Below are 16,178 nucleotides of genomic sequence, written 5' to 3'. Positions count from 1 at the left end.
ATCAAACACTGATTTTGCAAAAAGAAAGTTTCTTTATTGCAGCAATTACGGGCAGAGAAAAAGAAGCAGTATTCCATCTGACATAGAAGCAGGAATCGTGAATCTTCGTATGGCCTCATGCCCACTGATAGTGCTACCAAGTGAATGCCTGGATCAGCAAGTTGTCCCTGGCAAGAAAGATCCACATGAGATTGTTAATTGTCAGGTAACAGTATTTGTGTATCTCTTTGAGCCAATAACTATTGCCTAAGGGGACTTTAGGTTTGTACTGTGTGTGTCTGTCCGTCAGTCACTAAAATCAGTTTTCTGCACTTTTTTTTTGTTTTTGACATGCTTACTGATATACATTAATTTCAGTATATTGCTTTACCTTGATCAGTTACAGATCAAGTTCAAATTTGGCTTTGGTCAGTTGATTTTGATTTGCTTTTTTAATAATGGCCCTTGGACTTAGAAGATTCAGGCAAAAACTCTTTTTTTTTTCGTCATAATTGCAGATCTATTTATATTTCATATTTGGTACATTGCTTTACCACAAAAAATTACAAACTAGTTTGAATTTTGGTTTCGGTCTGTTGATTTTTTATGATTTATGGTCCTTTGACTCGTGCAGGAACTCAATTTTCTGCACTTTATGCATGAAGTTAACATTCTGTTCTCTTCAACAGATTTTTCTTCTGGTAGGGGATTTTGTACTGCTATGCAATTCTCTTAGAATGCTTGTTCATATTTAGGTTCACTTTTGTCCAGTATCTATTGCTACTGTAAACATATTATTTTTAGCAGTTGCTAATTTCCACAGATTCTGTCAAGTTACTATATTTATGGTTATAAATTTTTTTGTAGTTTCAAAGAAATATTAGCATAATGATAGTGATGAAAGTCGATTTTGTGGATACAATTTTTCACTTTTATATTTACAGTGAAAATTAATACATTTAATTACAGTATTTAATCAGTAGATGAGTAGATTACCTTACCCTATTTTGAAATTCCATGTAAAATATAGAAAACACACATATATTTTTTTTTTACTTTATGGTATTCTGTTGGACCACATTTTTCACAAAATCTCAAAAATGCTGTGATGGATTATATGTTCTGATGCAATGGTTTACATCATGGAAGGAAATCCCTGTTGTAATTTTTTTATTTTGATTTTTTTTCCTGCTCATTCATTGTTTTTATGTATTTTGTGGTTATGGGGATTGGCCATACAGTATCATGTCTTTTAGAAGAGCTGTTGACTACATTGCGTGAGTAAGTGTGGTAGTGTAGTATCCGTATGGCCACAGTCAGTGTCAGTTATCTAGTCATTGTATAGGCTAGGTCACTTTCATCACTTCGTAAAATGTAGTCTCTTTCGTAGATTTGTGTTTACATGTTAAAAAAGAATGCATGTTTATTCAGCTCAAGAAAATACATCGTGGTAATTGAATGAAACATTTTATTTTTCTTTTAGAGTAGCAGAGGGCCTTGTGACCAAGTACTTCTTCAAAGAGTACCACAAGGAAATGGTAGATTTGACATATGTAATTTACCACTAATGAGAACTCCCAACAAACCGAGACCTAAACGTGCAAAACATTCTTCACGTGTTGAAGAGTTTGAGTATTTCTCCCCAGAAGAGGAAACTCCAGAAAAAAATATCTTAAAAACAACACCAAGACATAAAAACAATGCTGAAAGGACACCAGGAAGTTCCTCAAAGGTAAGGCAAAAAAATAATGTCTTTCTTTCTAACAAAAAAGACAAAGTTTCATGAACATGATGAATATAAGGCCAAAATAAATAATTGTTTGTTTCCCCAAACCCGACCCTGTCAAGTCAAGTGTAGGTTGGTAACATATTTTATTTTTTTGGAAATTTGTTTTTTGGTACAATATAACTTGTAAATAGGAAATTACAAACCGGCATTATAGGCTAGTATTTTAAGTTTTAGGGTGTATCAATTTATCATTTTCCTCATGTTAGATATATCAAATAAAACTCTATGTATATATTGAAATCATTTATATTATTGGATTTCTCTTAGGTGGTATTTTGCCAATAATAATGCAGTCTCTGCACACTGGTTACACAATATGATGTGTTTTAAGGGTCTCCTTGTCCTTTGTTGCCCCAACAGCTGCACAGAAGGAAAAGAAAACTGTACCCTTTAGTACTGAGTTATATAGCTTGCTTTACACAAATAATTACAAAATGAAGAACAGATACTTAAGTAAAACAAGGTTTATAATTAACCTATCCACCATTATCATTCAACTGCGGATACCATGTTCATTACAAAAACCAAATATTGTTGAAAATCAAGCAAACGTAAATAAAAAATAATGGGAAAATAACAGCAATTTTGAAAATGGCTGCTCCAGTCAAATTTTCAAAATCACCATTTAACTCAGGATAACATGTTTTCCTACATGTACCAAATTTAATTGAAATCCAAATAATTTTTCAAATGCTGTCCAAAAATGGCAGTCATTTTGAAGTGCTACACGTGATTGGTAAAGGGGAGTATCATGCACTAAAGAATGGAGACTGATAATTGATTCCATGGTGCATGCAAAAATAAAAGTGAATAAATCCCTTTGTTCATGGGAATTAGACAGTCACATGCATGATTAAAAAATGTATCTGAAAAAAATGGACAAGGATAAACCTAGTACAATTGACATAGTTTGTCTTCAGTGTTGAGTAATCTAAAACATGTTTTATCAGTATGTTATAGAAGAATTATACTAAATTAACATGCTGATGGTATGGTCTAAAATGTGTAACCCGTACCCGTACCAACTTCTCCCCATACCCAAATACTTTTTGCCAATTTCTTCATTATCACTTGATATTTCCAGCTGAAAGTTGGTACCCATTTACAAAATGACATGATGTTAGGCTAGAATTAATGATTTTTAAAATGTTTGTTGAAAAAATAGATTTTATTTGATTTTCAGTTTTCAAAAGGTCTAAAATGTGTAACCCAAAATACCCGTACCCAAAATCAAAGTCCGGTATTTTTGTTATCTGTACTAATTTATTGCATATTTGACAATAAAATATAATATAATTAAAATTTTCATTGAGGATAAATTAAAATCGCATCAGACTCTATTTATGAGATGTTGTTTTTCATTCTGGATAAGATCATGTCCATTCTTTGCTGATACGGGGATTGATGCTAGGTACGTTACTGATTTCAAACTCAATCACTTCTTTTTTAAAACAATATCAAATCTTTCAAAACTTCATCCATAGTCTTAAGGTGAAGTTTTAACCTCTTTAATAATTTTAGAAAAACATAAAATTCAGACAGGAACGTGAGAAATAGTCAATAAATAGTTGCGTACAGTAACTTTTGGTCATACATTTTAGACCTTTTGACTTAAAAAAAAATGATCAAACAAGAAATAATAGAAAAATATACATTATTTTCTTGATTAGAAATGCATTGAAACAGACTTTTTCCCATCTCATGCAATTTTCAGTTCTTAACATATCGTAAGAATGAATATTTTAGCAAAACCAAGAATTTATATATAGCTTTTATATTTAACTCCTTGACAAAACAATATTTACGGGGGAAAGTTGCTACAGGTACAGGTTACACATTTTAGACCCTACCCCTGCAGATGCCAGTGGTGTTCTTGCTTATTTTAGTTGCCAGACTTTATTTGCAGATACGAGTTTATCAAGACTCGGAAAAAAATAAACAATCCTAATCACAATGAATGAAAGATAAAAAATGCCTGGAACAGTTCACGAAAATAACCCTTTACCACCCACTACCAGGAGAGAAGTATGAACTGTCTGCTTTTTACAAGACTAGTATGGGATGGTCCTCTTCAAATATTTCCTTCTCAGAAAATCTCCACAACCCATTTGTTACCAAGTTTTTCTTAAAGTTTCCAGCCGAATAAATGGCTACAGAAACCGACAGAACGGTGTCTATGTGGTTTATTTAAATTTATGAACAATCTAGAGGATATGATGAAGACCCGAGAAAGCCTAATCGCATCATCGAGGCGTTTTCATCTATGTCTATTACAAAGGCGCTTTAAAGAACAGCGGCCCCTTCTTATGTATTTGAATCTTCCATTTCATAGGAGCCCCTTGCAGGTCCAGATGTTAAAAGAATAGGCCTGCAGCAGCGCTAAGCTTGTCGTAATAGGCGACTAAGTAGTGCTCAGAACCTTAGGCGGGGGCCAAGGCGCTCTGCCCACAGAGCAACTGGGATGTGTGCCCCAGGTGGTGGATTGGAGTACCCCTGGCGTGTTACATGCTGGGGTTGTCAGGCTATAATACGGAAAACCTGACCGCAAACCATAGTGGTCCACTGTGTTGGGAAAGATGCCACGTTCCTCGCACGTTGAAAAACCCTACTGTGGTATTCTCCCGGAATAGAAACCATAGGGCTCTGCCACAGAAGGCTAAATTGCTGACCCTACCCACCTCTCCCTATTTCCAGTGGCAATCAAAATTTGTCGACCCCATTATCCTTGTGTCCCATCCCATTTTTCATTTCATCATAATTTCATGTTCATTATATCATCCACGTTCGTCGCCTGAGTATAGCTGAAATATTGCTGCTGTTTTATATATATGTACTGTTAGAAGATTACAGTTGTCTGTCATATATTTATTGTAATACATTTGTATTGATCTATTGTTACAGTAGGCCATAACCATGCACTTCTTATTTCAGTTCGAAAACCCAACTGGCTTCACACCAATAAAATTGCCTGCAGAATTTGAGACTGGAACACTTAGCATTGGCACAGGCTTTACACCTATCAAACTGCCAATGGAGTATGGAACACCTGGACATCAGCTTGACATTACTTCTTGTCTGACTCCATACAAAGTTTCAGCAGAATCTGTTTTGCCAGAATCACCTTTTACTGCTATTTGCATGAAGGTTGGATAGTAAAAATATTTTTTAAAATAGGGAATTTAAGATGCTGTCCATGTAAAAATCAGGCAGATCCTATGAGATGAGTGGCACAGGGTAAATTTCATCTCAATGTATATGTGTATGTCAAAAAGTATAAAGTTTGTTTTGAATGGACAATGGATGGCTCAGAAAATGATTTTAAAGTTCCCTTACATAGCAACCAAATTTTGCTTTTTTTTTTCAATGAATTTCAACGCTCTCTTTGTATTATTTATTTCTCTTTATAAGTTGCAGTTAATTCAAAACCAATATTCAACTTTTAGAAAAGATGCATTTATGATATGAAATGTGTGAATTTTTTTTTGAAAACAAAATTGGTCATGTGCCACCCACTGCCTGGTTTTTGCCTGGACACTCTCTTAGTAAGTCATTACAGGGTCTGATGTTAAAAGCTAATCTATCGTTTGGACAAGTAGAAGTTAAATTACACATACCAAATTTTATTTGTTCTTCAACATGAATTAAAATAAGATCATACAGTCGACTCCACTTAATCGCATATCGCCTTATTGCATATTTTGGTTATTAGCATAATTTTCTCCTGCACAAAACCATTTCCTATTATTCTATTAGGGAAAAAATCGCTTATTTGCATAGGCCTTGGAGGTGCATTTCGGTTTATTGCATAGAGAATTTTGCCTCGTCCAGGTAAAGACAGGTTTTCCCAAATTTTATTTTAAGCCTTCGGGTCATAAATATGTCAATCATGTTTATTGTTGTAAAAACTAGATTATCATCAATCAGGAGGTGTTAATAATGGATTAAAAAATCATGGACATAAAAGACAATATAAATGATTTCTAATTACAATAAAATAAACAAGCACCTAGGTGAACAATGACTTCTGACGACATGCCGAACATCACCTTATGATGCGGCTTGAGGTTCGGCTTGGGGTATTTTTTGTCCCTATTTAAATTCTTCCGACTACAAATGATTATCAATGTAAATTTAATTTTCTTTAATGAGCTGAACAGTTTTGAGTGAGCTTGGGTTACTAGGCATAAATATCATACGAAAATTAAAAGTCATTCATTCAGTACAATGTCTAATGAAATTCAACTACCCTAAGGTTCCCCATACTATCCACTCTTCATAGGAATATATCGAGGTCAATGACGCGTATAATACACAACTATCAGTGTACAATGAACAGAGGAATAAAAACACACAGACCATTTCAAAAGCCCAAAAACTGCAAACATTGATGATTATTACACTGAATCCTGCCTGAAATATGAAATATGGGATTTGCTTTCGTAGAAAGGTCAGGAAATTACTTGACTATTTATAGATGAGAAACACGTGGTTTTACTTATAAATACACACAGCATAAAGAAGGTCAATAAACAAGACAAACACAATATATATTATTATTTATTGATAAAAGAACAATACAATGAGAAGGTCTATAACAATTAAATACCAGATCAGAAATGTTGAACAGTGATATCCCTGGTTGATCCACAGTATCGTCGTCTTACCTGAACTCGCACTTCCGGTAAAATCGTAATTTCGGTTATAAGAATAGCCCTGTTATTTGCATAATTTTTACTGGCAAATAGGCTATGCAATTAAGCGGAATCTACTGTACTAGTTTTCCATTGTGACAAGTTTTCATCTACCTGCCCTATAAGACAGGGTTCACAAAACGTTAAAAAATATTACCACAATATTTCCTTATGATGATGTCGGCATGCTTTGAATAGTTATAACAATTTATTACAATTACAAAGTGTCCACCTTTAGATCATTGTCCTTTCTGCTTCTGTTATTCCTTATGTGAAAGTTAACATCATTCTCCATAAAACTCTGGTAAATGTAAGAATGTGATGTAGGGAATGTTAGTATTAGGAAAACTCTGCCCCCTTTTTTAAAACAGCATTTCGTCCTCGAAATATCACACATTTAAATTACAAATCATAATATTCAAGTAAGTTTCTTCCTGTGTTACCTGCAACTGTTTTTATTTTTTATAATGGATTTTTTTTAAATGTATCATAAAAGTGTCAAACTACTCTGCATAATTTTTTCGGAATGTTAACTTGTGTGTGTATTTTTACACTAAATATCTCATTTAGTTTTGTAGGTTTCTTAATTACATAGGTAATTACATAGTCATTCTTCTTACATATAGTTCAAAATTTCTGTAGAGAAGAATCCATAGGTTTCTTTTCTACCAAAACCTTGGCCTTTTTCTTCGGACAAGACCCTCTAACATGACCCCGTAATTTGCACCGTGAACACTTAATCTTATTGAAGTCTTTGTATTTCAAAGTTCCTTAGGCAGTTCATTTTGGAAAAAAGAATCATTTGCAGTATGTGTCAAACTTCTCTCAGCAAAGTTCCTGCCACATTTTATTTTATTTATTAGATCACAATTTCAGGTTGTTTAACAAGAGTTCAGTAAGAAATGTCTTGGTCTTCATAGCAAAATAAAACATATTCTGTTGTCAGTTTTACGTTTAATTTTTCATCAACACCCAGAAAGGTAAAAGGAGAAAGTTAAATAATGACCCCTTTTGGCCTCATGATTAGGACATTTTTGAAAATTTGATAAAAGATGATTTCTAGGTAGTAGTAGTATAGTAAACTGGTTGCAAACACTGAATATAAGATGTTTTTGATGATATATATGACGTTATTCCAGAAATAATGGTATGCATTTATGTAACTTTTACAAAAACCTTTAACTTTTAACATTTCTACAATGTTTGAGATGGTTTTTGTGTGGAAGGGAAGTGGCCACACATCTGTTGACTCAAGATATTTTTTACACGAGTTGTAACTGACAATTATACACAAAATATATGAAGCCCGAGAGTCAATATGCATGTGGCCTTTGTTAAAAGAGTGAAAAACTGCACAAAATTTGGTGTTTTCCAGCCTTTTTAACAGATTTTCCCAATGTCAACCAAGTTTGAAGGGGATATATGATCGTATATGTTCAAATAAATACCATAAACCAATCAAACCAATTCTATAAATCATTAAAGTGCTGGAGAAACAACATATATAAAAAAAATTTTCATGTAGACTTTGTTTTTGAGGCCAAATTTTACCCTTACCTAATCAACTTCTTTACATATTAAAATCTCAACACAGCTAACATATTTATTTATTTATTGTCTCTTCTCTATATTTAACCAGATTCCCAATTTTTGAATGATGTATAAATGGATGAAATATTAAGTCTGCATTCATCTGGCAAATAGGCTCAATATTCAATGACCGTGTCTCTAAAAAACAAACTAAAATTATCTACTTTTGTCTCTTTGTTCCACTCATGCCGTTTTGCAAGGATTGAGAACTGCATCCAAAATCCTTCGGATGATGTTAATCAATTAAATAAAGGATGATTCATTTTACAACTTCAACCATTCATTGTAAATTTCTATCTTTCTCCTCCTTTTAAAAAATGTTGCATATACTAAAAAATTGTTACACAAGACGAATTAAAGGAAGTTTTAACTTTTTCCAACTATAAAAGTCATTTCTTTGCTCAAACCTGCATGCATGTTGCAGAGCGGCAGTTCTCCATAAAACTGCAGGAAATGTAAGATCATCTTTTAGGGAGTGTTAACATTAGAAAAAGCAGAATCACAACATACACGTGATCTGAGGTCTGTGTATGATATACATGTAATATAAGCAAATTAATTTGCATGGTTGCTAATTTTTTTCCAGATTTTGTCAAGTGAACATATTCCCTGGTATTAATTTTCAGTTTCAAAAAAATTATTAGGGTTATAAAATGTTAATCATCTCCTATTTTCATATTAAAAATCATTTTCGCGGGTACTATTTTTCACAGTTTTGAGTCCACCTTGAAAACTAGTACATGTGCAGAATTGAGATTAAGATTTTGTCAATTTGGAAAAAAAAAAATTTCAATCCATTTTCAAGTTATCAACTGGAAACCATCATGGCAAATGCTTTAAATTTCAAAACCTTTGTACGTATCTTCATATAGTGGTCTATTTTTGTGCAAATTTTGGTTTTAATCCATTCAGCTGTTTCTGAGGAAATGAGCATAGAAGACAGAGGTTAGAAGAAAGAAGAATTTGAAAAACAGAAGTACAAACAATATGTTACCCAACTTCATTGAGACAACATAATAAATAGCATATCTAGAGAACTGAAAATGGGATTGTGCTCAAAATCAAAATTGCTAAGTCTTTCAAAAGTTCTGTGTGATTGTCAATGTCTCACATGTCAGAATGGGCTTATTACAGCCTATTACTGCCCGTACTTCCACACATCATACTAATAAAGCTGACTTTATTGGTAATTTTTCTTCATGGATTATTTAAACGGTCTGCTTTTAATGTTTTTGGCATTATGGGACTTAAGTTACACAAAAAAGGGGAAACAGATGTAGTATGTGCTATGGTCTAAAGCAGAGCAAGGTTTTTGAAGTTAAAAGTTTTTTTATGTAAATTGCCATTGAAAAATTAAATTCTGTTGACATTCATGTAATTAATGTTTCAGAAATTCAAAATTATTATTATACACTTATGACCATAAATGGTGCTATTTAACTTCAGGGGTGCGGGTAAATGAGCTGACTATGATGAAATTAACATTTAATGATGTGGCGAAAGAATAAAGTGATAATCATGTTCTTCAAATGTCAACTAAATTGTTATTTTGAAATGTGTCAATTTAATTTCAGACTCTCAGTCCAAACAGCAGGGATGAACTTGATCATGAATATGCTTTGTCAGATCAGATGGGATTAACAAACCTACTTTGTGATGAGACCATTGACCATATGGATATTGGTGATGATGAGGATTTGGCTAAGAGAAATTCAAGGTGAGTCTTACAGACATGATTTAAATCTCCTAAAAGCTTTTTTTCAAATCCAGATTTTTAAATTTCTTTCTTTTATTGTCTTTGTTTCCAATTTAACCAGTTTCTGCTTTTTTATTGGATTCATAAAATTAGATATGTCGTGTCTTATTGTGGGGAAATGGTATGATTAAGATTTGCATGATAGGGATTGGGCATCAGAGACATCCTATATATAGTGGGTCTGAAACAAGAATGGCTTAGAATCATTCTTTTGGTAGTAATGTACATAATTCACAAGTAATTGTTTTAATGTAGACACAGAGCATGTATCAAACCTGATTTTCTACTGCTTTAAGCGGAATTACACTTTTTCAAATCCGGGTTTTACTGTTATAATTTTTTTTTTACTCTAAATTTAATTCCAATTTTACCAATTTCCACTTCGTTTGATGACCTCGTAAATTCAGGTCTGATGTATTCTAGGAAACCTCACATATTCCTTTTTGGTAAACATCAGTGCTACATAGCAGAATGAATTGTTCAGTCAGAGGCATAGTGTAAATCTTCTATTTTTAGGTTCCTTGCCTCAGTTCGTCTCAACAGTTGTAGCTGTTTTTCTGTATGTAATTTTCAGTAAATTTTAAAGGGGCTTGCCTTAATTGTGGTGACATATATTTTTTTCTTAGCTCATATATTGAGATGGTTCCATGATAATCTTGAGTTTCATTTAGATCTGATATTTTTTTACAGTTTATTTGACCAATTTTTTTTTTTTTTTTTTTTTTTTTTTTTAATAGCTCACCTGGCCAAAGGCCATTACTAAAAATAGAACATAGGTGTCAGACATTAGTTTTTTGCATATATCTCCAAAACCTTTAGGATAAGCTAAATTCTGACAAAAGGGTAATAGTGTTCAGCATGATGAGATTATCAATGGTCAAATATTCGTTTTAATTGGTTTTGCCATGTTGGAGTTCTTGCCCTTTTTTGATGTTTTTTTGCTATTTTTAATGTTATTTCTTTCAAAAACCTTCTCCTCTGACATTATTTGACCAATTGGAACCAAACTTGGTATGAATGTTCCTTGGTGTATCCTGGATTAAAGGTTTAAACAAATCTTTTCCATTTGTTTCAGAACACCTCAAAACACCATGAAGCCTAAAAACCAAGGAAAACAGGCAGCAGACAAAGGGAAAAGAATAAGGTCAATTTGATATTGATTTACGTCATAGGTTATCTAGTGTCAAAGTTAACTTCCTTTCCTTGTAATTTGTCAGAGATTAAGAACTAAGTGGTATATTATTACACCCTGCTACAGAGTTTGACTCTAACTTATTATACTTGTTTGGTAGTCAACAGGATTACTTCACAGTTAAAACAGGTAGTACGCAGACAGTAATGATGGTTCTGTTCTTAGATCTTATGAAAAATAAGACAAAATTTAGATAGCCCATAGGACTGTCATGGAATTTTTTCAAGTAATACTCTTCAGGGTTGCACAGGACTACCAGGCTACTGTTAGTGTCAATCCCTGCTGCTATATGAAGTAGCAAGGTATTATGTAATACCTTCTGAAATGTTGTGTGTTTGTCCATTCCATAATGATAACTTGAGGATCAATCTCTAATTTTTTTCAAACTTTGTGTAGTTGTTCAGTACCACAAATTACTGGTAAAGTAAAATTATGTGTAATCAAAAATGCATTTTGAACATTTTGCCATCCCCTTTTTTTCACCATTAAGTGGTGGGTTATCATTTTATGTTCTAATAATGCCCTATTTTCACTCTCTAGTATTGAGCTGACCAGTCATGGTGGGTTTTTATTTGACTAAGTTTATGACACATACATCATCAAATAATTAAAGCACAGGTGCATCAGGGCACAGTTTCATAAAAAATCTCACATTGAGATTTTCCTTAAATCCTTCCTCAACTCAGATATTGACCAATCAAAGCACATGAAATGGAAGATTTGAGGAAAATCTCAGTTTGAGATTTTTTTGTGAAACTAAGGCCTGGCCTTAAAGATTTTATTAATAAGGTAATATTCTTTGAATTTATGATTTGTTCCTGGACCACTGTTAGTCAGTTAATTGCATTCTGTTACTTATTGCCACTACTAATATTGACATCAACAATTATATAGCGAAGCACAAATCTACACTTTACTGTATATTGGTTACATACATGTATAATAGTATAAATAATGCTTTATGAAATTCATAATTTTATCATTTTTGAGTACGGCATTTTTTTTTTTTAATTTTAATTAAAAGCTGTTGATATCTGTTTTATTTATTTACTTATTAAGAATCATTAATTTATGTTTTGACAATATAAAAATGACCTCTGCTGAATAGTTTAAGAACTTTTATTAGAAAATTTGTTTGCATGAAAATGGAGTAGGGTAGCATATATGTCTGTTGAAAGGTGTATATATAAGTGAAATTATATCTGAACTTTCTTTACAGGACATCATCTTGTTCTTCGAATGGAGATCTCTCTGTACATCAAACTGCCGGCAAGGTACATAAAAAGGAGGCCAAATGTCGAAGACAATTGGAAAAGTATGTGTTATAATCTCATTAGGCCAGTGAAAAAACTGTTAAAGGGCACCCTACCTACTCTAGCACAGATTTGGTAGAATTTCACATGTGAAAATATGGTTATAGTATGGTTAATGTCTGTCGTGGGGGCAAGAAAATTATTTTTGTAACACTTATCTCAGCAACTACTAATTGAAGCTTCTTGATATATGGTATCCACCATCAGGTATGGGTTCCATATCGTCATAGTCATTAACAATTCTTCAAACATCTTCTCTGAAACTACTAAATGGATTTAGATGAAACTTGTTTTTTAGAGTATCCTGCACAAAATGACAATTTGGATTTTTGATCTGTTAAAAAACATGGCTGCCATTACTAAAAATAGAACATAGGGGTCAGACATCAGTTTTTTGCATATATCTCCGAAATCATTTGGGATATTCCAGTAAAACATACATGGGACCTGGGGACAGCATTTTAAAAAAAATATATATACTTGGTTGTGGGTTGGTTGAAAATGCATCTATGGCACAGTACTGGGCTTTGAAATTCACTTCTGTGAGTGGTTGTTGGGAAAATGAAGGAACATTCTGTTGAAAGCTGTTTTTTACTTTCTCGAAATGGTCCAAAATGAATCCCTGTCATTGTATAAACCTTTAGTATAGTTGAGTTATGCGCTTTTGTTGCGGGAAGTTCGCGCCATTTTTACAGCTGTTCTGCCTGGAAATCGCACTGTGTTTGTTTTGACATTATTCTCCCGGTATTCTCTGGGTTTTGTTGTGGAGCAGTGGTGCGACCCGAGATGCCCTAACATCAGAAAAGATGTCAACTTCCGTCGTTGTTGATGTGGTTCACTAGTGTTCCTCGTCTCTCGATTTTTATGTAGATTAGACCGTTGGTTTTCCTGTTTGGATAGTTTTACACTAGTAATTTTTAGGGCCCTTTATAGCTTACTTTTCGGTGTGATCCAAGGCTCCGTGTTGAAGATCGTACTTAGACTTATTATTATGGTTTATACTTTAAATAAATTGTGACTTGGATGGAGAGTTGTCTCATTGGCACTCATACTACATCTTATATCTATTCAGTGTGTCTGAATTATCATCAAAGCAACTCTTCCACAATTAAACTTCTTTTGAAACTGAATTTGAACTGTTGTTAATTCACTATGTAGTCATTGCATATTGATATCAAGAAAAACCCATTCCAAAACTTCAAAATGAAAGGGTGTGGGCTATGGAGTGAATGTGTAGGTGACAAAAACACCAAATTATCAAAGAACAGGGCTTTTACTCCTGTTCTTCATCTTAGAAATTGTCAGAGAGTCATCAACAAAGGACAAAATTTCCATACCCTTAAACAAGATAGCCCCCAGTGTGCAAATGAGCAGAATTTTCCATATTGATAAACATCAATATTACTTTATACTCTTTTGTTCCTCACCTGCACAGAGTGCATGCAAACTTGAGTGGTGCTCAAATACAGCAGATTTCCAGCTGAAAGTGCTAGGTATACAAGAAGAGAAGTTTTCTTGAAATCATTGATCCCCGATAAAACTAATGGATTTTAGGAAACTTCACACAACTATCAAGGCAATCATATGGATGCACACAGAAATTTCAACTGGTTAGATGAGATACAAAATAGTTCATGGTAATACACCAGCTTCATATAAAGTCACTGTTGTACAGTGTGGATCAATAAAACTTCTGCATTATCTTCTATTTCTCTTCACATACCAAATATCATTGACCTGTGATATAAAGTGGTTGTTGAAAATTTGCTATGGACAAATACTCTTACAATTGAAAATACCAGAAAGGTAATCTCTATATTCTGGCCTTCTTTGATTTTGCTCTTAGGCAAGACAAAAATCAAGATTTAGCTATGCATTGAAAAGAGGATATGTGTGCATAAAAATGAATGTTAATATATGAAATGATTTTAATGTACAGATATATGAATGCACAAGAGGTAAAAGCATTAGTCTATATATTCATTAGTGAATATATGCAACATGCAGGAAATAGGCAAAACAGTGAATATATATGTTTTTTAATCAGTGTCTTAGCTAGGCAAAATGGAGGGGTGCAGTGCCCCTCCCATCTGCCATATTACCTCCTTAGTGCCCATTTATAATTATGTGAAGATTACACTTTTGTTAGTAAATTACACCAAGCCAATTAAGAAGTGTCACTTTCATTTACCATATCCTGTCGTAATTAACCCTCAGGTATACCTCAGGTAATTATTGGTGATCATTCAGCTGATCAGGGTTGTCGGATGATTTACAAGTAGAAATTGGATCCCGATTGGATATATCACCATTTCATGGACAGCCAATCATTGGTTCATAATTGTTTTCTTTTGTACATTTAATTTTAAAAATATTTTCAAGTTGACAGGTCTATGTTATGTAGAACCATGGGTGTAAACAATTGCATGTTGCATATGTTTGTTTATTCAATATGCCAGTTATCTCTGTCAGTTCAATTCTTTTTAAAATTTTCTATATCATAAACAGTACAGGTAATTTTTCAAAAGTTATAATTACATTAGTTAGAGAAAATAATATGATTTTGAAATTGAATTGGAGCAATATTGAATATTTATTAGATTTCGTGCAACAATTTGCCTCATAGTATGTCATAAATGTTAAGAATCACTTGCCCTTAATCTCCTTTATGGTGTGATAGTATACTGCTTTAAATTCTACATAAGTAAGATTAATTTTTGTCTACACATCATTTTTGTATTATTTAGTAAGAATACATACATACAAGAAAAGCAAAAAAAATTAATAAAGATATTTCTGACTTAATGGAAACTTAAATTTTAAAAAGAAACTTCAAATACACCAATGTTCCTTTTTGGTTGAAAAAACATGCTACGTGTTATAGTGCCCTCTTCCCTGCGCACCCTCTATTTTCAAATCCTAGCTAGAACACTGATTATGTGTAAATGGAATGAAGCATTCATGAAATCATGCAATGTCTTGCTGTTATCTGTATGAAATACATGTATGTCACATGCAGCTGAAATATATAAAAAATTAAAGAATCGCCATGGGAATACTGTTAAAGAATATATATGAATTTTAATATACAGATAAATGAAATGACGCAAGCAGTAAAAGCGCTAGTCTATACATGAATATGTGCAACATGCAAGTGAAAGGCAAAACTACAGAATATGTATAAATGAAATGAAGTATTCATGAAATCATGCTATGTCTTGCTATTATCTGTATGAAATATTTCACATGCAGCTGAATTATATAAAAAAAGGTTACCCGAATTTTCAAATGCCTTCCCCCCATCCCATGTATGTTTTACAGGAACAGATCTTAGGTTTAACCAAATTCTGACTGGATAAAAGTGTTAAGCATGATGGGATCTATCTGTGATGTAAATTTTGTGAAGATCTGTTGACCCACGTTGGAGTTACTGCCTTTTTTGGTTGTTTTTTGCTGTTTTTGATGTTATTACTTTAAAATATCTTCTACTCAAACTACTTGACAGAATTCAATGAAAGTTTGTATTACTTTTTTTTAGGGTATCCTTAACAAATTGATGGTTTTGATTTTTGATTCGTGAAAAAACGTGGCGGCCTTTACTAAAAATAGAACATAGGGGTCAGACAGTAGTTTTTGGCATATATCTCCAAAACTGTTAGGTTTAGCTGAATTCTGACATGGTCAAGTGTTTATCATGATGAGATCTATCTGTGGTCAAATATTTGTTTTAATCAGTTAAGCCATGTTGGAGTTATTGCCCTTTTTCAACATTTTTTGCTATTTTTAATGTTATTTTTTTCAAAAAATCTTCTCCTCTGACACTACTTCACCAATTCAAACCAAATTTGGTCTGAATGTTCGTAGGGGT

At 32.9% G+C, this 16,178-nt stretch overlaps 1 protein-coding gene across 3 annotated transcripts in view; it reads left to right on the top strand.

The window, feature by feature from the left end:
- Positions 1 to 16,178, top strand: part of LOC148610168 (uncharacterized) — a 33,224-nt gene that overhangs the window by 9,418 nt on the left and 7,628 nt on the right. For all 3 annotated transcript variants that reach the window (XM_088542293.1, XM_088542291.1, XM_088542292.1), the window contains exons 5-10: positions 43 to 205; positions 1,463 to 1,711; positions 4,700 to 4,912; positions 9,624 to 9,766; positions 10,881 to 10,949; positions 12,217 to 12,312. In XM_088542293.1, coding sequence (XP_088398419.1) covers positions 43 to 205; positions 1,463 to 1,711; positions 4,700 to 4,912; positions 9,624 to 9,766; positions 10,881 to 10,949; positions 12,217 to 12,312 — 933 coding nt within the window. The remainder of the gene's footprint in view (positions 1 to 42; positions 206 to 1,462; positions 1,712 to 4,699; positions 4,913 to 9,623; positions 9,767 to 10,880; positions 10,950 to 12,216; positions 12,313 to 16,178) is intronic.

The sequence above is a fragment of the Perna viridis genome, chromosome 8, assembly GCF_037379345.1.
Source record: "Perna viridis isolate PV_CMFRI_1.1 ecotype Kerala chromosome 8, ASM3737934v1, whole genome shotgun sequence".
Taxonomy (NCBI): domain Eukaryota; kingdom Metazoa; phylum Mollusca; class Bivalvia; order Mytilida; family Mytilidae; genus Perna; species Perna viridis.
Note: the sequence above shows the minus strand (reverse complement) of the source record. Positions and strands in the feature narration are given on the sequence as shown.